This window comes from Triturus cristatus, chromosome 6, assembly GCF_964204655.1.
Source record: "Triturus cristatus chromosome 6, aTriCri1.1, whole genome shotgun sequence".
NCBI classification, from domain to species: Eukaryota; Metazoa; Chordata; class Amphibia; order Caudata; family Salamandridae; genus Triturus; species Triturus cristatus.
In genome coordinates, this window is record NC_140589.1 from 1604773890 (window position 1) to 1604796615 (window position 22726).

The 22726-nt window shown below is 45.5% G+C and overlaps 1 protein-coding gene across 1 annotated transcript; it reads right to left on the bottom strand.

Moving 5' to 3' along the window:
• Nucleotides 1–3007: 3007 nt before the first annotated feature.
• On the bottom strand, nucleotides 3008–20960 carry EPCAM (epithelial cell adhesion molecule). Its single transcript, XM_085612742.1, has 9 exons — nucleotides 20477–20960; nucleotides 12076–12183; nucleotides 10769–11021; nucleotides 10408–10479; nucleotides 9668–9731; nucleotides 9097–9198; nucleotides 6819–7016; nucleotides 4108–4149; nucleotides 3008–3368 (listed from the first exon to the last, which is right to left on the bottom strand). Exons 1-9 carry the CDS (start codon nucleotides 20535–20537, stop codon nucleotides 3327–3329), a joined length of 942 nt encoding a protein of 313 aa, XP_085468868.1. The 5' UTR covers nucleotides 20538–20960; the 3' UTR covers nucleotides 3008–3326.
• Between the last annotated feature and the right edge of the window lie 1766 nt (nucleotides 20961–22726).

Consider the following 22726-nt stretch of genomic DNA (forward strand, 5'->3'; position numbering starts at 1 on the left):
TCTCAGTGCTGGGCAGTGGACACTTAATAGAAGTTATGCACGATAAACATTCACAAAAAGTCTATGGTGTATGTTCAAACTCTGCAATAGCCTACCACCACACAGCTCCTCCAATTAAAGAAAGTTGGAGATGCATTCTTTTAGATTGCTCTACTTTGCCATAAAGACACCTGTTTTTTCCACTACATACTAAACCCATCTGCTAAATCACCCATTACTGTACTGTCGGCTGAGCACTCTTTATTCTCTGAGATTTGCTACACTGCAAGTACTGGGAAACTGAACTATTTTCCAAGGCAAAATATGGCACTTTCTTTTTTTTAAGACTCACGATCGAATACATTATGGTGCCGAGGAGGTCTATATCCACCAGCAATAAAAGAAAATAAATGAAGTACCCAAAAGCTAACCAAACGGTCAGCACAATGCATATTCAAGTTATTTGTATTCGATGTTTTACCCTGCACGCTTTTGTATCTCTCCATAAACCAGTATGTGGCGTCTGTCCCCGTGTGTCATAGTTCAACCTCCAAACATAAGAGAGTAAGGCAGCAAAATGGTATGGGTGGCCGCCGGAGAGGAATAGGTGGACAGCATAGGGAGATGGGCAGACGAAGAGGGGTTTAAGGCAGTAGAGTAGAACGGGTGGATGACAGAGGGGAACTGGTGGAGCTGGAAGTAAAATCTGGGGAAAGCAAAGAAGGATGCGTAGACAATAGGGAGAGGTAGATGGACTTTAGCAATGGGTGGGTTAGTTGTACAGAGGGATGGGTGGAAAATAGGAATAGAGAGGAGGGTATGCCAAGCAGAGGTTGGGGAAACTTAGAGTACGATTTATTTAAGGAGTTTAATATAGTGCTAGCCAGACCTGAGAGTATTGGAGTGCTTTCCAGCAGTTGCAGTACAGCATGGGTTGACAGTGCAGGTAGGTGAACAGTTGAGGGGGTGGGGGTGGAGTAGAAATTATGTGGCTTTCGAGATTAAAGAGGAGATAAACCGCTAGTCATGGATCGAGGGAATGACATCCGGGACCATGGTGAGATACGCAAAGAGAATGGGCCAGAGGCAGTCTAGGGGTAAGACACAGCAGCAATTAATATGTAAAGAGGAGTGAGGAAGGTCACTGAAAGGAGGAGTTGAGAACAAACCCCCGTACTCTCTCCCCCTCCCAACCCCGGTCCCCAATAAACGTAGGAGAAAAGCAGAGAATTGTAGCTTGGGTGAAATTGTGAATTGTGAGCAGCACGCATGAACAGAAAAGGCAAGGTTACAGTGAAAGGAGTGACAAAGGCATAATAAGAACATCAGGGAATGAAGAACCAATTGTGTATAAGGTACTGTCCTACACATAAAGAAATATAAATCAAGGTCAATGATCGTGGCAACAAAGCTCAAAGTAATGGGAAACTGAAGGATTACCCCTAAAAGGTCTAAGGAAGACCAGTCTACTGCGTGCCAACAAAAGTTAAGTGGGCTTGTTTGGGGGGGGGGGGGGGGGGGGGGGTTGTGCAGGTTGGGCCAGGCACGCACAAGTGCAGGTGCCCATTTGTCTCTTCCATGGCACAACAGCCTTTGTTTTCTCCCTTTAGGTAAGCGGCTACCTGGCCCTCCCTACCCCAACACAGTGGGTTTCAGCGTTTGGGCAGGCGCTGTTGAAGAGTGATGCGCTGGCCCAGGTAGGTGTTGAAATGGTGCTGGCTCATGCTTGCCTCTTCCTTGGTGCGCTCCGCAAGTTCAACTTAATTGCCCGGCCCAGCTCCCCCAAAGTAGCCTCATTAAGCGGTCCTTCTCGTACACCAGTCTGTTTCCATAAGCTGCCGGCGTCCTCCGATGGCACTGGGTGCATTGGAGATTAGTCCCTGCCAGCACCCCTTCATATGAGCACCAGTAACCCCCACCTGAGCTCCAGCACTGCCAGGAGGAGCAACCAGCGCCTGTGTCCCCACAGCCCGTGGCGTCGCCGGCCCAGGATGGCAATTAACGAGATTGTTGACTGTCTCTGCAGCATTGAAAGTGCGCACAGCACACAATATAAACAGTTAACAACATTGGATATGCGCGCGATGCAGTACATAGTACGCATGCGCGCCAAATGTCTGGAAAACAGAAGTGTTGTCCCATTGCAGTCAGGACAACATGTTGTGATTATATTGAGCGTGCTGTGCGCGCACTTTTAATGCTGCAGGGCAGCTGTGTTAAAATTAATATTTAAAGGAAGGTGTGGGCTCCAGGGTGGCTTGAGCAAGGCGGAAGCGACGCGTACTGCTGCTGCCATTGGGGGGGGGGGGGGGACTAGCATTTACGAGAGCCCTATTGCATTTAAGACGGGAGTGCGGGGGGGCCCCAGAAGTTATGACTGCGAAATGGAAGTGGGTGAGCCACGGAAACAAAATTGTTTTTAAAGTAAAGGGGCTGACAGACATGGAAGGATACAAATGAGAACATGGCCACCAGGAGGAGGGACTAAAACGCTAAAAACCAATCAGAAGGCAGCATTTACGATCTAAGCCAATCCAAAAGACGGGCGGAGTGTGGGCAGAGCTTCCCCCACTATAGTGTATTCTGCATGCCTCGCAAACGGATGGCAGCGCTTTTGGGCTGCAGCGCTAGGCGAGACCTAAAAAGGTACAAGCGATATGGCTGAGCCATTTGGAGATTTGCTTTACAGACTTCCTTGGGCAAAAAGAGGAATAGCCTTGAGCAAGAGTATTGGTATGTTAATCTAAATGCATGCAGATTTAATACTTTCCACTGTATAGGGCAGAAGGCCACAATTATGCATATCAAGGAGAAGCTGTGAAATTCAAGAGAGCAAAGATGGGCTAAGGGCACTACGGAAAGGTCTAGGGGAAGTTGGGCTAATGATAAGCAGGTTCACATAATAAAGATAAACATTTATAGCACCTTTTATGTTGTGCCATGAATCCATTTTCAAACGCCATTGGATCACTGATACCAGTCAAAAATGTCAATGTATTGAGCAATAGTTGAAATTAAAGAAACACCCTTCTTAAAAAAAGGTTTATTGAAGTTTACATAAAAAAAAGTTTCACTATCAGTATTTACAAACATAAAACAAAAACCTTCACTTGTACAAATAAGCCAGCCTTATTTCAAAACCAGAGTACAAAAGATGCGAAACATTAATGGATGTGGATGGTGGTAGACTCTTGGTAAAATAGTTATACTATATAAACTTTTAGGACTCATTAAAACAAGTTATGCATCTTCCAAAAACAGTAGTAAAGGTGTCCTACAACCAAACTTCTTATATAGTCCCCCAGTCCTACAGACGAAATCGGCAACAACCAATGCACTACTGCAGATTACGAAGTCAGTTCTTTCTGCATTTCACCCATTTCCTTCACCTACAAACAAGTGAAAAATGCAATAGGTCAGCATCAAGTCAAAGCGATGTTAATAATGAAATGTTGGCTACAAAGGTTTTAGACACAATAGTAACATTAGTCATGGTTAGAAGTCATTTTACCATGGACATCAAGAGTTTAATCGTATTAAATTGACAATTTAAGCTTAGCAAGCAATGGAAAAGCCAACAGGTCTGTGAAACCTATTGGCTTTGCCAAAGTTTTATTTATGCTAACCTATAGGACTGATGTGTGCACACATCTGTGGGGGCCAACTTGGATGGTGTTGAATTCAAAATCCACAACAGATGCATGCTCATCCATCCTTGAGGCAAATTTGTGAAAACAATCCCATTTGGGGTTGCCTTTTGGCCATGCATTCACAGCACTCTTCAAAGGTCCAAACAATTTGAAAATGGTGGGTAACAGGGCAGCAAAAAGGTTGTGAGGTGACAGGGGATGAGTGGGATTGGCAAATTAAGAGATGAGTTTACGGAGAGGGAGAAAAGCCACTCCCATGGAAAGCAAGCTTTATCAAAGGCGGGATAAATCTAGATCATATAGATCAGAACACAGACTGGAATAATTTCAGTTGAACAGACAAAGCCATCGAATCAAGAGCAGGGAAGGGAGATAAAGAAAGCCACCCAGTAACTGGCAAAACCCCGACATATGTAATGTTTTGTAAACCGGCCTTGCCAACTGTTGGTAGCAGACATAAAAAGTAGCCACAACATACCTCAGCTTTTTGATATTGCCCACGCTTTCTTCTGGTAAGCACCTTTTAAAAAGAAAAAAAAAAGAAGCTATTTTAGCAAATAAACACAACTATATCAAACAAATTGGACGCCATTTGCAACAGTAACTATGGGCTGCCAAAATCATGAAGTCTTAGAGCCACATGCATCAAAGTAAGGATTTGCGATTCCTAAATTGAGATTCAGGAATCGCAATTTAGGAATCACAAATCTTTTGCATATAGCAATCGCAAAAAAAAAAAAAAAAAAATATTGCGTTCCCTACACATTCCTTAATTGCGACTCGCAATTAAGGAATGGCTTCTCATTCATTTAATGAATGGGATTGCATGCGCAATTTGCGAGTACCAAACAGGTACTCACAAATTGCGAATGCAATTTGAAGGGTGCAAGGGGGCCACAAGGTCACCCTGATGAACCCCCCAAAAAAGGTAGGCATGCACTTGTGGTGCACACACATGCCCTAAGGGCATGTGTGTGCACCACAATGCACTTTGAAAAATGCATTTCTCATTTTACAAAGGCATTGCAAATTACCATCAACTTCAAGTTGATGGTAATTTGCGATTCCCAAACTGCATTCGCAATTAAGGGAATCGCAAAAAATTGTGATTTCCTTAATTACAAAAACAGGTACATTCATCAGAAAAGGCCATTTTGCGATCGCAAACAGGCGTATATCACGATTCGCACGGTTTGGGATCGCAAAATGGTTTGATGCATGTGCCCCCTTAATTCTATACTTGAGCTAGATCAACTAGTCGGGCACCCCATAACTATCAAGCTCAATACTACCTCACCCCAGTTCATGCATGTAACGTCCATTTTAGAAGTATAAACTATGCCTCTGTAGTAAAAGTCTATCAACCTGGAATGTCTGTACATGACCCTTTACAAAATGTGCGATTAATAAAGAAAGGTAATTTCAGTGTCTCAACGCCTGATTTCATTTCCAGAGCGGCCCTTCTTGTAGTTTTGTAAGCAGATATGCTATTTTTGCTGGGAGTGTAATAAGTATGATTTTCCAACTGGGTATTATTCAACATTCTGGGATTTTGCAAGTCCTGTGACCAAACTTTGATCCTGTCCAAAGGAAAACTCTAATCAAAGTTTACTCCAGTTTTAGGTGATATAGGCCCAGAGCATTAATTAAGGTTTCCAAAAGGATTCAAATTTCAACCTTTCAGCTGATCCAAGTGGACTGTGGTAACAGCTAAATAAATTTCTCCCCATGGGGCCACTAGTATATCTACCCCTCACGATAATTACCCGTGGTGAAACTTGCTTAAATTGGGTCATGTGCACAGGCCCTATCGAAAGGTGTGAGCCTCGTGGTTGGCTCTCGCCCCACCATACAGTGGGCGATATGGGGTTTTTATATATTTTGGGGTGAAGTTTTATAGTTAGGACCCCTTTTCCATAGGAATTCCGCAACATTCCATTTGGAATAATGTTGGCGCAGATTGACGATCTTTGTGAAATTTTCCAAACTTTTTGCCAGCTCCGGTCCACTCCTATCCTGATTTCACGGTGATTCGTCAAGCAGGGCCGAGAAAAAAGGGGGGGGTCCCAAAACAAGTTTTCCCCATGCATTTTCCCATAGGACCTGTTGACACAGCTACAGCCCGAACTGCTGAACGGAATTACACCAAATTTGACAGAGGTAGTCCTCAGTTCAGACTCGTGCCTTTTGCTTAAATTGTGTAAATCCATTCAGTAGTTCCTGAGAAAATTAGAGTTAAAAAGATAGATATATCTGGGCGGAGCCTAACCACACATCGTGAGATCTGATTGGCTGTCATTACTTCATCCAAGAAGTGTTGGCAGCCATCTTGGGACCAATATACATGATAACACCTCATTAAAAAGCACTGCAGTTAATAGGTTTTAAGACTATATATCTGTGGAGTAAACAAGCGGCATGTCAGGGACAGTCAGTAATACTGCAGCCAGAATGGTCAAGAACATGCCCATACCACAGCCACTGGGTTTCAGGGAAAGTTTCCAGGTCACTGCAAGTTCTGAAGTAGCTTGGTGACACAGCCACTCCAAGGTTGGCAATAGTTCACTACACCATCTCCAAATAAAGGCATCCAAGTCAGTCTTTCACTTACATTTTGAAGTAGCCTAGTTTAACGCTAGCAGAATTACAACCCAACATGGTTAAGATCTTCCGGCTACACAATAGTGAAGCCAGTGCAAGAGACTTATTTTAGAAGATTAGGACTTCATGGCCAGATTAGTTCCACTAGCTGGAGGAAACAAACGTACACAATCAGCTGAACAGGTTTGGAGCTATTGGGGTAAATATAGCAGGAAATAGTTAAATCTGTATTTTCTTCATTTTCCAGCTCTCCCTCCAATTGGAACATGCCTGCTTGTGCCACATAGCTCAAGGCAGCAAACAGAGCTATACAACATACATTCAGAACTAGCAACATTGTTATTGGAAACTAAGATCGTTAAGTATTTTTGCTTTCAAAAAGATTCAGAAATGGAATGCTACATCGGAGTCTGTCCCGCTGGTAGTAGATTTGACAAAACAGGATACATGTTAGGAGTACAGTAAATGTTCAGTTTAACTACATACAAAGAAATGGGTGGAAAAATATGGGCCAAGTTAGGCAAGAGAAGTAATTTAAGGAGAGAGTCATATAGAAAATTTAGGGAATCATTGTTGATCACTACTTACCAATACCACAATACCAGCAACAATGGCCACTAGCAACACAACGACGACAGCAATGATACCAGCACTCAGATGCTTCATGGACAACTCTGGGCGCTCTGAATCAATGTAAGATATCAGTGGCTCCTTAACTCCCACAGACTTTCCGTTAACAACAATGTCAAACCTGTTGTCAAGTGGCAGCAGCGAAACCCCTTTGATCTGCAGTTAGGAGAAAATAAATTAACATCCAGAATTTGCAGACATGATCACAGGCCAACCAACACTAAAGGCAGGCACATACTTGCACAGCTAGTCTAGATATTTCTTAAATAAAAATGTACTAAACTGGCATGTAAAAGGAGGAGACTCAGAGGAAACTGTTTTAAACTGAAGTTCAGTGAATTCAGTTTGTGGGCAATTGAATTTGAGCGAGTAAATCAGAAACTGGTAATGCCCACTGACTTAATTGTACAGATTTGTTCTTCTGCCTGAATTGCTGGGGTGAACATCACATAAATGATGGTCTGTTACTCCGTGTACAGAGCACAGTCCTGGTCACTACCAATGTCATGATAAACTAGTGCTAAAAACAAGATTCAAACTGTTTCTAAACTCTTGGCTGCAAAGCGCAATTTTCTTGAATAATCTGTAAGATTTTCAATTCTACATTCAATACACATTCCGTTTTACTGGAAATACACCTAGCTGGACGAATGTTTCAGCTTATAGTAATTAGTTTGGGAAAATATGAGAATGTCAATTCTTTATCCCAACTTAGCAAAAAAATAAAAACTTTAATTAGCTCGTTTTTAATTACATTCACAGCAGAGAATAGATACAAATCAAATATTTGCAGTGATGGGGTTAGAGGGCTTTTGTAGGTTTTTGCAAAATATTGCATGCCAAAGCCAGCCTTAGCTTTCTGCAGCCTCAAACCAACGAAAAAGAAAGATTTTGTATGAAGAAAATGGTGCAGGGTTGTCATTTATGGTGGCCATAAGCTGGTGGCTGTGGGTTGGTGGGGGTGCTAACTTAGTTCCCAGGGACCTTTCCCACTTAACAGCAGTTCCTCTTTGCAAGACTGCAAACTACCCCATATTGCATCACAAGCAAGGTTGGGGGGGGGGGGGGGAATAGCCCACTTGTGCAGAGTCCTTCTAAGTATTGTCTGGGACATTAGCAGTTGCTCCTTCTAAGTATTGTCTGGGACATTAGCAGTTGCCTCCAAACTAGTCCTGGAAGTAGCTTTCCACCTACTGGGTTTTAAGCCAGCCCACTTAGTGTGGGCCTTGGGAACAAAGGCTTTCCTATCTTCAGGCTTCACCTTAAAATAAAACAATGTGGAGGCCTCAAATGTGTCCCTTTCAAGTTAATGAAGTTCATGAGTCCACCCAAATTCACTCCTGGGCCGATGGGAATCTATGCTCCACCCCCAGTCAATCCAGACACCAGGCTCAAGCCATTGCTCTGTGGCAGTTTTCACACTTCCATTAGGGTCAAGCACTTGCAGCCAGGCTAATGCAAATTAGCTTAAGGCAGGGAAAGTTAACTTTCTAAAAGTTAGTTATTTTAGGACCAACTCACCAATGAATTTTACTTTAAATTGTGAAAATAGTTATTTTAGGACCAATGAATTTTACTTTAAATTGTGAAAATAGTCTGAACTGCTAATTTAGCGGTTCCTTGACAAAAATAGTTACAGTTCTAGACCAAAGTTGATAATATGCAATTTAAAATTCTCTAGAATCCAGCAACAGCCCTGCCAGTGAAAACAGCTTTTGGGGTCTTGCCACTAGAAAAGCCAGCTTTAAAAATATCAGAATTCTTTTTAAATATTAAAGACAGTACAGAAAAGGCATATGTGCTACAAATACATTTCCGAAAGTAAGCAGTTGCACACAATGAATCAGGCCTATTATTCAAGCTCTCAAGCCATAAGAAGTTTTAGATTTTGAACTAAGAGGCTCCTAGATCTTATACTAGCTGGCTGCAGCAGTGGACGTCGGCCATGTGGATGGTTCTCAACGATCCATTTAAGTAGGCAAAATGGCTCAGTAGACTACAAAGATCTCAATGCAAAACATAACCGCACAACCAATCTGTTCATTTGGAACTTGCAACCACAAAATACATTTAGTGAAACTGACAATATTCCACAATTCAAGTTTACTCATTTACCCATTCCCACACAAACCCTCAAGTTGTCTCAAATGCATTTTCGATCATGTGCAAGGTTGTGCTTCAAGCCCTTCAAAAACAACCCCATAAGATTGTCTAATTTAACGGATGGAGCACTTACGTCTTTTTCCATGTAATAAGCTACGTCTGCAATGTCTGGGTCCGTTAAGCCTTTCTCACTAGCATTTTGCTTCAGATCAACATAGACGTATGTACCTTCAAACTGCAAAGGAAAAATAGTTAACTTTGCATAAAGTAGCAGACAGAAAGGTTACTGCCTAAACTAAAGATGAATTTGAATGGTTATGGGTTACCCGTATGTGCAAGAATACACTAAAGCATTTCTCAACATAAAGTCTACTAAAATCCACTCAAAATAGTTTGTGGTTAGCTAGACAATTCTAAAGTTAGCCAGGTTTCCAACCAACAAGATAGGGATTTAGGACACTTCAATATAGGGACGCCTCCCCTCACTGGTTTTACGAGCCCAGTGTTGCATTCTTGTCCAAGCTCCCCAGCCCAAAGCAAGAGGGTTACATTTTTAACTCTTAATAGGCACCCCTTTTGCAGTCACCTGCTTGTAGCGCCATACCTTTCCTTATGGACACAAACACACTGATCAGTTAAACTGGCCTAGGATGAGCAGTACAAGCTAGACATTTAATACAGAGCTGATGAGCTAGGTTTCTTACCTCAATGTTATTAACATGTTGTTTAGGCAACTTGTAGCGGTTGGTGATTGCGTTTGTGAGAGCCCTGCCAAAAGAATAGATTGTACCAATATAAAATTCTGCCATTTGGGAAAAGGGATCACAAGTGCAATCCAAACTGCACCACTTGCATGTACCTATAGTTAAGAGACATCAAATACCTCAAAGTTCCAGTATGTGCGGCGCACAAGTTAAACACCAACTTTCGCAAGAAACTACCTGGATATTGTGATATGGTCCCAGTTATTTAAAGCCCACTGCCTCTAAACTACCCCACCTATTTTCCCCCCGAAACTACTTCCGTGACCATCCAGAATGGGGTGCAAACATGCATTTAGACAAACTGCCTCACAAGATGGCTATTTAAGTAATGTAGTGCCCAAAACGATGTAGGAGGCAAGTGATCTAAACAGTGAAAACCCACATACCAAGCATAAAACAATTCAGTCACATGAGGAGTTTTAAGGAGCAGGCAAAAGTATAAACAGAGCAAAGTGAATGAATGAACGCAATTGTTTAAGACCGAAAACACTGAAAAAAATTCCGGAACAAGAGTAACCCCAGCATAAGTTATGACCTCTCAAAAAAGGGATTAGAACGGAGTCTGCCTACACCCATGTACTACACTCTATTCACAATTTGCAGAGATGGCAGCGTGGTCTCCCCTGTCTAAATGATAAAAGCAAAGTGATACAGAACAGTTATACACCAAGTTGACTTACGCCTTAAAAGCAGCTTCTTCGGTTGGATTCGCAGGTGCAGAGTCATTCAGTTTCATTTGAATAACCACCCAGCTGAAAAATACAAAAAAGGCAAGGTGACCAAGTTGCAACATGGCTGGTCAAATGCTAAAGGTCCCTTTCACAAAAGCTAATAAAAAGGAAACAAACATGGGAACTCTTCACGCAAAACTTAAGAGCAGAGATCCATAAATGGATAAGCAATTGTTTAAGACAGATGGAGAAAAGAAACTGGCAAGATTCCAGACTACTGCACTTCAGCAGCACGACAGAGAACTGTGGTAAGGTAAAAGTTCAGCAGACACAGCTCAGCCAGTTGGCATGCATAATGTAGCTCACTCACAATGTCCTGACAAGTCGGTCGCACTTTAGTTTTTTGTCGGATTTGTCCATCTTATCAGTTCTTCGGACTCCAGCACTGTTGACACACCAGCAAAGATCCGTGCCATTACACTGTTTTGCTTTAAAGGTACCATTGACATCACAGTCTGGATTGTAGAGGCCATCATTGTCTATAACAGTAAAGTCATGTTTTGGTCGCCGGCCATCCTTTCCACCAATGGATTCTCTCTTCATCAGCCAACATTTTGATAGTACTGAAACAAAATAAAGTTGAATTCAGATATGTTTGGAAGAAAAAGGCGGCATGACAGCACGTCACATGGGCCAAACGAGCAAAGACACCCCTTTCCAGGATCATAAGCATTATCACATAGGAAAGCACCTTCAAATATGTAAGTTCACTATCTCAGATGTACACACAAAAAAAAAAATGTTCAATTTGCCTCACTGGTGTAAAGGTGAACTCTACACAAATACACCTTATGGCTAACGCTACCCAACTCTTCACATGTCATAACTACTGTATGTTTGTCCCTTGCACAAAGGAACCTGGCGAATTCATACCCCCTATCCTTTTGCTATTGCAGTGAACCTTCAATGCCGTAAGATTTAACCAGCGTTTTAAGCTGCCCGTGATGATCACTGTTATTTGGAGAAAAAGAATTAACAAACCTATTTGAATTAAAAAACGTTTTATTTACGAAAAATTTGCTTTATGTATAATAAGAATCAAGCTCGTATATAGGGTGCACATGATCCCTGGCAACATTTGGAATAGAAAATCAAAGAGTGGGTAATAAAAAAAGGTAACGTTGTAACCCATACTATGCAGTTGGCATACAGTCTCACTCCCTCTCCCCATAACCATGTCATAGCCAGGTGTGGCTGCACTTGTCACACACCCCTAAAGCAAGCACTGGGTGATATGCTTCAGCAACAGACTCCTCGTCACACTGACACTCAAAAGGGTGAAAGTGTGGGCTACAAAGCCCAATAGTGTTTGAGGTGTAAGAGTTAGAGAACTACGAGTGCTGATGAGGGTCTATAGATTAGGGTAAGTGCAGAGGGGAACATTTTGCAACTCCCCAAGTGGGTGTGGGATGTCGCCCTTGGATTTTTTTTTTTTTTTACAGCCCCTGAACATTATGGTGGTTCCTCACATTACGTGGAGTATCTATTAGTTTATTTATTAGGCGGACATACCCCAAGCTCTGCCTCCCAGTCCCATGGTGTTAGCGTAAACATATTCAGGAACATTTGGCAAGGTTTTATGGAACAGAAGGCAAAATTAAGCTGAAATATACTTACATTTATTACAGTTGACACTAGGAGTTTCTGATCCCACTGGAAAGTTGCAACTGCAATCGGGAGGCGTTCCAGAACATATTGCTCGACTGTGCGATGCGCATTTGCATTCTGGAAAGATGAAAAGCACAATGGTTACAGGGTTTCAAGTGCACAAAATGAACGTCTTGTGACAAACCGCACTCAAGAGCCTTTGGGTACAAACAAAATAAAAAGCCCGTGAACACCTGTGCAAACGATGGATGGGTAACTGCTGCACGAGGACTGCTGATGTAGACTAACATGAGAGGACATGAATTCATCCTGCTTACACAAACAGATAAGACTCCTGAAATAAAATCAATTTAATTTTGCGCTACACGTAACGTACACCGCCAGGGAACAGATTGGATTCTAATGCAAAGTTAGGGCAAGTATTCAGACCCGCCAAGACACTTTAGAATTACTGAAAAATAAACCACCAACTTTTGTTTATACACTGTACACTGGTGTTGTCATAATAGCCATTAGCCTAGCTCCAGAAATCAGATATTTCAAATCTAACTAAAAATAGGCTAGGCCATTTCCAGAAAAACGAGGGGACCGAGGGTCAGGTAGAAAGGCCAATGCTGGCATGTTTGTAAACACCGGAAATAAAATATAGTGCCCGTGTGTACGTATGCAGGTTACTGCGACATGGGTCTATAATATGACAAGCAATACGCGGGTTCAATAGTTACGCCCAGTGTTCAGTGCAGCAGGTACAACACTGCTGCTCCAACCACCACCATAACCGGCAACGCCTGTAAAACCAGCCGTGATCGAGTCCCAGTCGATGCTCCTCCCAAACAGAACAATCCATGCCCTTCCTCCCAGAAGGTGTCCAAACTACACTGTCAGTCCTGAAAAACAACCCTTCGACACTCCCAGTGGTCAAGGCGCAAAAACACAACAATAAGTATGGGAACCCTTATGCTGCATGCAATGTGGGCTGGGGAAAGGTCACGGCTAAAGAAACAAAACATTCCGCAACTTTCACTATTTCACTTTTAAGTAACGACATATTTAATAACAGCCTAAAAGAAAAATAAATGCAAGTTAATCGCTGCGGAATTAATCCTGGTTGGTGCAGTGGAGTAGTGTAAATTAAGTGATAGGAGGTGCCAGACTGAATCTGGTAACTCACATGCAATACCACTTAAAAAGAATAATCCATCACCAAGAAGCTTCACGTGATTTCGGCAATTAAAAGTCAAAACCGGCTTATAAGCGTCATTTTACATTTGCCAAATTGAAAAGGGAGCACATTTACATCTTTCATGTAAGCAGGCATGTTTAGCTGTCATGCCCGCCCTCTGTTTCACAGCACAGGAGTCTCCTCCCCGCTTTACATTTCAGAAGAGGCATTTCAAATCTTGGAGTTAACCATCCTCGGCGGTTGTCTTTCCTCAAGTAGGGGGGAGGAACTGTTAAGTTCAAGTTAAGTATGGGCATGTCGTGATCCTCTGACCACACACGTTTCACCAAAACATTGGGTCATGGGTTACCAGGTCAAAATCAACCTTGCATTCAAATGCTCAGATTGGCGGATATTGTTGGCCCCATATCCAATTTGATCTCAAGTGCAAGAATTCAAAGGTGCACTACCAACAGAGAAACAGACAATTCTGTTCTGGACTGGTATGTCAGACTAGGTTTGTGACTTATTCCTCTGATGCCCCAGGACTACTCGGTACCTACCACTCGATGGAGTAGCTTTCAGACCATCTCGTACCTTCGTGCAGATCATGGATGCCCTTTTAGCAGGGTTGGCATATGACAGTGAAGGTCAGCTTGTGGGCCGCTGCAGGATCACTGGCAGAATCACGTCTGAGTTGCTTGTGCAAACCACAAGGGTGGATGATACATGGTCAGAGTGCTTACCAACTGGACCCAAGTGCTGGTGGGCTATCGGATATTCTCTGGACACTTAGTTTCGCACGTTACCTAGGGTGCTGCAGTTTGATGCTTTGCCAGTGTACGTCTCCACCCTGGTAAGAGTTGCTCCTTCGTTGGAATGGGTGCTGCATATATCAATGATTGTGTGGTTGCCATGTGATGGCCTGGATGACAGGTGGTGTGGCATGGAGTAAAGGTGACTGGAGGGACTCCGGCCATGTAGTTCGGCGCCTTCGCTGGTGGGGTTCTCCCTTGGTATGAGAGTTTGAACAGAGATGTCAACTGTCTCAAGCAGCAGATGCTTGGGAACGGATGGTCGTGCTGGGAAGAATGGGCAGTTTGTAGTTGCAGACTGTATGTTTGTTCCTCCTGCTGGGCTGTCGCAGGATGCCGCTCCGCCTCGTTGGCTGGCTTGTGTTTGCAGGTGCACTCTCCAGTAGTGGCAAGAGTCCATGGCTTATTTACCCTGTGATCTTGTGCTGTTACTCATCTGTGGTCATCCAGTCCTTCAGTGGGACGGTTCGTGTCACATGCTGCCACTGTTCTTGTTTCTAGATTGTCATCCTGCCATGTGGCATCAGTTCTCCTCACTGGGACCTCCTGCCAGCTCTGTCACGTTTGTTGGACTGCGCATCTTCTCCTTTCTTTGAATACTCGCCGGCACAGACCATTCTGTAGGGTTGGGAGTCTTCTTGCATACGAGTCAGCCACTTCGTGGAGCAGTGGAGACCGGGGTGCTTTAATGGATCCGGTCTGCAGCTTTTTCTGTATCTTTCTTCTACTCTACAAGGTATTCTAGGTGCAATTCAGGATCACTATGTAAGAAGTCTCCTTTTATTTGCTGTGCTGGCAGCTTCCCGCTGAGAACGAGACTCTCCTCAAGCCCGTAATGGGCAGATGAGCGACAGTCTTAAGGTAGTGTTTGGGATAATCCCTAAATAGTCTCTGGTCCACTGTGGAGTGATGCTAGCACAGGTAGGGTGTAGATCAGGGGTCTTCAAACTGGGGGGCCTCAAGTGATCCCAGGGGGGGTGGTGCCAAGCTCTGGCCAAAAGAAGCATTATGCAGATAACATGCCTTTGTTTTAAGCAGAAAACAACGAGCGGCAGCAAGCTGCTCTGCAATGCGCCATCACCAACAACTTTTGTCATTTATATTCTTGCTGGGAGAAGGTGTCAAAAGGAAAGGGACTCTAAATATCCTCCAAAACCTCACCCCAGTTTCTAATATTCACACTGTGGATACTTTTGCACATGTTAGAAAGGCCTGCCTGACCAGAACGTTATGTTTAGCAATCATGTATTTGATTGCATTTGTAAAACAGTAACATAACTTTACTGCAATGTTTATACAAGTCTATACCTATTTAAACTGACAGTTTAATAGAATTATAAAAAAATTGAGGGGGGATGATTTCCCCCCCCCCCACAAGGGGAGGGGGGTGTGAGGAGGTAGGAAAGATATTGCAAAGTTTGACCACTGGTGTAGATGCTGTCATTCCTGCATTCATGACAGGAAGTTCCTTACTGGTCTTGTAGGGTGCAGTGCAAGGCTTCCTCCTCATGGCATTAACATATTTTGTGATCACCTGGCAGGGAACCAGGCCCTTTCTATGATTGACATGGTCTATGAGGATGCCCGCATACGGCTCCCTGTAAGATGAATCTTTTCTCATGGACCTCTTGCAGGAACTGTCCCATCCTCAGGGATCTTCTAGGAGCTCCGCTCCCTGGATGGAGGGTCACCTTGCTTCAGGCTTCTCTAGTCATGGGTGTAGTGCTTGCGCCATAAGACTATGCCAACAAAGCACTTGGTCCAGCCTAAGTGCGGGCATGCTTGGCAGGGTCAGTCAATCAGTGTGACCTGCGCCACGACAGGCCAGCGGTAGCCATTTGCTACTAGGTATAGCAGATTAGTGAATTCTGTTCTCTCAGTTGTCTAATTTCAGGGGCTGTCAAACAATCTCACCAGATGGCCTCTTTTCTCAGGGGGCCCTCGCGTGCAGTCATACATTGCCCCTGTGCCCTTTGAGATACTGCAGTCAGCTGGGTCGTTGAGTACCTGCTTTTGTCATATGGTGGCATCAGACGGCCACTGTGGGACGCTCGCAGTCCATAACTCCTCGCCTGCAGTGGCGGCAGATAGCTATGGGGGAGCTTAACGCTCACTTCTCCCTTTATCTGGTAATCTTGCTGTGACTCAAATGTTCAGTGCGGTCCCAGAAGCAGCGGTCGACTTCTGAGGGCACTTCCTCTGCAGAGATTCAGTCTCTCCTCACACACTAGGCAGCCACCAGGGGGCATGTCACCCACTGCACAAGTCTACTCAGTCTCTGGGTCACCAGGGATCCACTCACCATTCAAGCATTCATTCTGGTGCGGGCTGGAGTGTACGTCTGTTTGCCAGAGCACTTCTCCTTGGTGGCAACTACTCCTACATGCTCTCTGGGAGAGATGCATTGGTGCCAACAAGCGACCGGTAGGTGGCGCTGCAGCCACCTCTCTGGCCATGGCAGTCTCTTGTTGCAGAGGGCCATTCCCTTCACACAACAAAATAGACTTGCTGCTGGCGCAGTACTCACCAGTAACAACTAGTTGGCACTACAACGCTTCTGTTCATAGGCTGCAGCAGTCTCATGAAATGGAAACCCTTTGCAGCTTCTCTTGCAGCAGCTTCTTTTAATGCTGCTGTGGCAGGGTGGCTTGCCTTTTGTCTGACCGTGCCAGGTTGATGCTGCTCGTAGCTGCTTCAAACAGTGATATTGGCTGACCAATTTGTGGCAGTTGCTCTGCACTGGGAGTTTGCCTAGAGGCTTTGCTAGCAGCCTATGTACTCCAGTATCACCGAAGGAACGGTGCTGCTCTTCTCACCGCTGTGCTGCCTATTCGTGCAGCCCTCCTCTCAGTGGGCGATTGGTGCATCATGTCCTCAGGTTGGTGCCATCTTCTCCCATGCAGGCACTTCATGTGTAGGGGTGGGGGTGACTTATTCAGGCTGCACGGCACCACACCAGATTATGCCGCTCAGTAAGCGCTCCAGGTAACGAGCAACTTTACTTCATTTTGCGACGTCCTGCCCTCACCTTGATCTTGTTTTTCGTTCCGCTGCCTTTATAAGGTGAAATTACTCCGCGCTTGGTTGGGGTAGTCCGTTGCAGATGCGCCATGCCATGTTGGAGCCCCCCTGCCCTTTACTGGAAGGGACAGCAGCAGAAGGGGTAGCTTGCGGGTGCTTAAGCTAGTATGAACTTGCACTGGCCCTTACTTTGAGGCAAATGGCAGCCGACACATGCGGGGTCAGACCTGCCAATAGTCATTGTAGTATCTTGGGCCCTAATGCACCTGCCATAATGACAGGCATGTTTATGGTAACAAACTGGCCCCAAGCAGTCACTCTGGCTCTTATTGGTTGGGTGACCCGACAGGGGATGCCTGTGTTGGATGGGTGTAAAGGCCGGTAGTGGCTAGTAAACTAGTACATGGCGAGACACTAGAACAAGTCCAGCAGGACAATACACTGCCAAAGCTATTTTAAAAATATGACCTTGGTATTGTCATGGTCCATTATAGACAGCTATTTGGACAAATGAGGATTTTAAAATAAACCAAGAACCGTAGGAGCCACTCACATAGGGTGAGAAAGCAAAAATATTTTGTAATGCCATTTCAGGGCCAATTACAGGAAAAGACCCTCTACGAGCTCAAATGTGGTTTTTACATGTCATGTAATTGGTTTCGAAGTAAATCAGCAAAATAGTTTAGATTTCTGCTGATTGGGGGGGCGTATTTCCAAAACAGAGGTTTAAGTCCCAAAGGGGTCTATTCAGGCTATTGTCTATTAGAGTGCCAATGATAAAAAGCAACATCTGCTGATTAGTGATAGAAATGTCAAAGCTTCAGAGTGAGTGACCTCACTGCCAGCACTCGTAAGTATACCGCGTCAGAAGCCCCAATGCTGACAGGCTGGATTAGCATTTCACCCTTTCAAGGTAGAAAAACGGAATTGTTTATAGCAATACTGGTCGCCTTCAGCACATCGAATGTGACGTGCAGCGTCCCATGTGATCAGCTCACACCTTTGTATTCGTTTAATACCCCTTCAGATGTAGCTACACCCGAGATTTATATCGTGCAATAATAAGATAAGGTTTTAAGGTGGTGGAAGAGCTGATTATCTCTTGCGGAGATAGATTATCTCGCTTTTATCCAAGTAAAGGTGCCGGTATCTTAAATAAAGCTTCTTTGTTCCATTTACTTGCCGCTACCATACAAGCGTTGAATGTCGCTTGATCGTTTACCAGGCGACTCCTGACAACTCGCCAACATTTCGAAGCAAAGCTGGTGACAGATAATACACTGAACGGGTTCGCCTTTCCCATTGCACGCACCTTGGAGTGTTGTCCTGTGAGAAGTCGTGCATTTTAAAACGTGTCTCGTTACTCTTGCTTTCAGTGTCGCCCTGAATTGGCCACGTAATGAGTCAAGGGATAGTTTTAACACCCAGGAGGTTAGAAGAAGCTCTGCCGAGACAGCTCATGTTTGACACAAACACCCTCCCAATATTTCAGGGTGAAATCCCTGGATACCACAGAAGCAAGGCTGCAGCACTCCACCCAATGTCGTGCAGCACTCCACCCAATGACGTCAGTTTATCTACCAGGTAGAATGCACAAATGACTAGGACCCGCGCGGAAGATTACTGCACTAGAGCCAAGAGACCCAAACTGGACCACAACTGTGGAAGATGACTGCAGGACCAGCTACGGGATACTGCACTGCACCCTGACCACGGAAGCAAACATTTCCGCCAAGATCGAGGGGTGCACAAACACCCCCCTTTCCCCGGTGGACTTAATTCGCCAAGGCTAGTCACCCCGTTTCTTCACCAGCCTTGACAATCAGTCTACAGCACACTCCTACTATCGCGGATTAAATTAGTTATTGAAACCATAATCTGGTGCTTGCTTCTCCAAATTCAATCGCCATCGAGTCATCTCAGGGCAGAGGTGACCCGTTAAATAATAGTTTGAACTGCTACAAGCTCATTATACACAAGCCTATCATTTGTTAAGTCTCGCTTCACGTCCATTCCCAAAACCAACAACGATTGTATGGTCAGGAAACCGGGCGAAGCAGTGTCCACTCTAGACTGCAACTACCAATACATACAGCCACTAATCTCTAGCAACCTAGGCTGGATACATTAACTCGACTTTGCTTGGGCTCAAACCCAAGACGAGAAACCGCTAAATGTTTACCTTACCACTTGAAACAAGTGGAGAAAGGTAAGGCGACCCTTTCACGACAGACAAACATATCCTAATGTAAGGTCTGGAGAAACAATCCTTGATAAAGAACAGAACCTCCCCTGCATAGACTCAATCACCACCAATAATCAAAGATACTGATGGGAAGAGTTTGCAGGTGGAGGCCCACTAATGAGAACATGTAGGAAGGAAATCTAATAAAGGACACTAGCCAAAGGTAAGTTTTCAGAATTACTCATTTTCCAGCGAGTCCCACCCAGGTCGAGGAAAACCTGTTGGTCTCGGCTGGGATCATGTGACAGCGCCGCCATTTACAGAACAAAGGCAGGTAAACAGATGACATCCACCCCAGCACACCAGGGCGGAGCCCATTTTAAACATTAAGTCACTCACATTGAGCTTCGAGTCTAGGGTGGTGTGCAGGAGGTCAAAGTCAATTGATTCGTTTTTGGAGACTACATAGTTAGTAAGAATTGGCAAAACCCAAACATACAGAAAAGTTTCTCCCCTCATCACCTACGTGCTTTAAGAGAACATTTTAGAGTTCAAATTAGGCTCAAAAGTACGTGCTAGTAAAAAAAACACAATAGTGAGGGCAAATCGGTTTTGCGACTAGTTATCAAGTTAGACCTTGTATCTCCCCCCCTCCGTAAAAATAGTTTTAAGCTCTCTTCCTTTGAAAGAGGATTCACCAACAAATGACCCCCAACCCGCCTTTTAATTTATACAATGAAGCCCCCTTCGCCGCATTCAAAAGGAAATCCACATCCTAGGACAATTCACGTAATAGACAATTTAGCACGCTGGGTTCTCTTTTTGGGTTGCCCGATGTACAACATACCAACAACTGCGCGCGCATTTCACTCGAGCTTTGGCCATTTTCCTAAATGGAGTTTGGATCTTAGTCTCTACCGTGAAGAAAAGGTTCCGGTCTGCCACCATCCGGCACTGAAACTATCAAGTCCCAGCCCGTCTGCGCACCAGTCCCCCCGACGGTGCACAGTTGAAATAAACCCGCACACTGGAGGCCCGTGCGTGGGCGGTGGTCCAGGCCCCGAGCGCCATTTTGTGAGCGGGAGGGCACGGGATACATGCCCTCTGCGGTCGATCAAGAAACCTAAATAAAGAGCTGCCAAAGAGTTCTGGGCTCCACAGAAACGAACCCCATTCACACAATAAAACCGACATGGTTAACAGTAAATAAAATACAAGAGTACTCACCATCCTGCGCGCAGGCGACCGCGATGAACAGCAGCAACACAGTTCCCAGATGGACCCTCATTCTCCCCGAGGATAAAGAGGTCTCGCTTGGGAGAAGGCTAGAAGGTCCGACGGCCTTTCCGTCGGCTCTCGGGGGCAAGGGAGCCTTCCTTCCTTCCTCTCTGGCTCTCAGGTGAAACTAGCCCAACAGGTTTCTCGGCCCTCGGATCACAAGGCGAGCCGTGCAGGGGAGGGGCGATAAAACTCGCAGCTGCGCCTAAAGCTCGGGTTACACCTGCTCACACAGCGACCTCCTTCTCAGTACAATCAACCACGGCAAACAACCCTTCCCCACAGACCGGGGGGTTATATATTGGTAGTGGGAGGTGACGCGCATAGCTACAGTCCCGGGTGAAACTCCAAGGTGAGTCACGGGGAGGAGCCTGGCGGTCTCACCTCCAGTGTCTTACACAAGGCCAGCATCCGCATCTGCCTGGGAGGGAGTGGCTCACCTGAGCCCTCACAGCCCCGAGCACCCGTTCCCAGAAGAAACTATTTGCTCATCAGTCCCTTAGAAGGTGTCTGTCTCGGCAAAACGACGGCCATGAAAGGCCAGGGATTTCCCTGAGGTAAAATGACGCACCGTGTTTACGCTTGGTAGTGTTGGCACCCCAGATGTTAGAGCGGTATTAGGAATTATTCAAACAATAAAATATTGACTCGCTAACGTAAAAGCGAATTTTTAATCTTATCTTGCTCTCGCAATGTATACCAAATGAAATACAAATGAAAGGCTGCAGCCCTTTTCAACCTTGTCACATACACGGCAACATTTTGGAACAAGAAAGTGAGAGATTCTGAGAAAATATCGTATTTGTCACATTGACCTCTATTAAAGCAGAGGCAGTTTCAGGCAGCCTGACTCGGGTCTGCTGGCATGTATGCTGTCATGGTGCAAACTAGCAACAATCAGTGGAAAGGAATCTATGTAATGAGGTTGTTGGTTTGATCTGCCACACCTTATTGTGGCGTCACACTAAGTGTAAATAAAAGTCAACCTGCGTGTAGCAGGAGAATGAGCATGACACAAGGAGTAGTACTGCACACAGTTTCAGTGTCTATGTACCACGCTTCTGTACCGCTTGCCGCTAACAGCAGACTACAACAACGTGGAAATGAGAAGCGGGATCCACAGTAACAAGGAAAAAAAAAAACAGACTCAGCTTTGTTCGGCTTCTGCTCACTCATTGGTGACTTTGGTGTGGTGTTGCGGTCTAGTCCTCGATGCGCACGACGTGCGACGTCACCGGACTTCCGTCGGCGGCCATCTTGGACTCGCATTAGCGCGTTAATTCAAAGGGGATCGGAGCTCCGTACCGGCGCTCCTGCTGGCGATCGTAAGTTCGAAATAAATACCCTTTTACACTACCACCACGAGTACTATCTTCTGTGGGGGTGCCATCTAAGAGAAAGGGGCAACATTACAATGGCGACGAGGAGGTGAAACGGCCCGGCGCTGCCTCCAGGGTGAGTGCCACATGGTGAGCACACCGTCCACACCCAAGGTCACCACCCCAAACCAGCAGGAGCGCGGCAGTGTCACGGAGAGCGGCAGAGGGCACGCACCAGGACAGAAGGGTCCCGACAGAGCCGGGTTCAAGGCGGCAGCTGCCCGGCGGTCAGAGGCAACACCAGGGAGAGGCACGTGGCCAGGCAACTCCACGCACCGTGGCGGGGGTCACAGGAAGACGCGCGGGAAGCGGTAAATCCGACCAAGACGACGACCCAAGTGGGGGGAGCACTAGCGGCACCAGTGCGTCGAGAGGTTCGAACCCACGGACGCGACGGGCGGACGCTGGGAGTGAGATGAGTACCACATCGACCGGGTTGCCGAACCCAGTACCCTTCCTAACGAAGGCGGGGGTTCCGGAGATGCCGTGGGAGGACTGGAAGCGGTATTTCTTGAACTACCTGTTCGCTTTAGAGGAGGAAGGCGGCGAAGAGTTCTCGAGCACGCGCAGGAAGAGGATACTCTTACACCATCTGGGGCCGGCAGGTCAGAGAGTGTACGACGATCTGGTGAAGGTGGTGAGGCCCACAGGAGACGATGATGTGTTCCAGCACGCGATCGACGATATGGATGCCCATTACCGCCCAACTGTGTGTACAGCCGTCGACCGGTACAACTTCTACCACAGAGCGCAGCAGAAAGGGGAATCGATCGACCAGTATGTGGCGGCGTTACAGAAGCTGGCTCTGACGTGCAAATTT

Bases quoted from the DNA above. Each gene is read 5' to 3' on its own strand.
- EPCAM (XM_085612742.1), bottom strand. From the start codon at position 20,537: ATGAGGGTCCATCTGGGAACTGTGTTGCTGCTGTTCATCGCGGTCGCC. The intron at 11,022-12,075 runs GTAAGTATATTT...ATTTTGTTTCAG, and splicing joins TAGTGTCAACTGTAATAAAT to TACTATCAAAATGTTGGCTG. The intron at 3,369-4,107 runs GTATGTTGTGGC...ACTTGTTTGTAG, and splicing joins GGCAATATCAAAAAGCTGAG to GTGAAGGAAATGGGTGAAAT.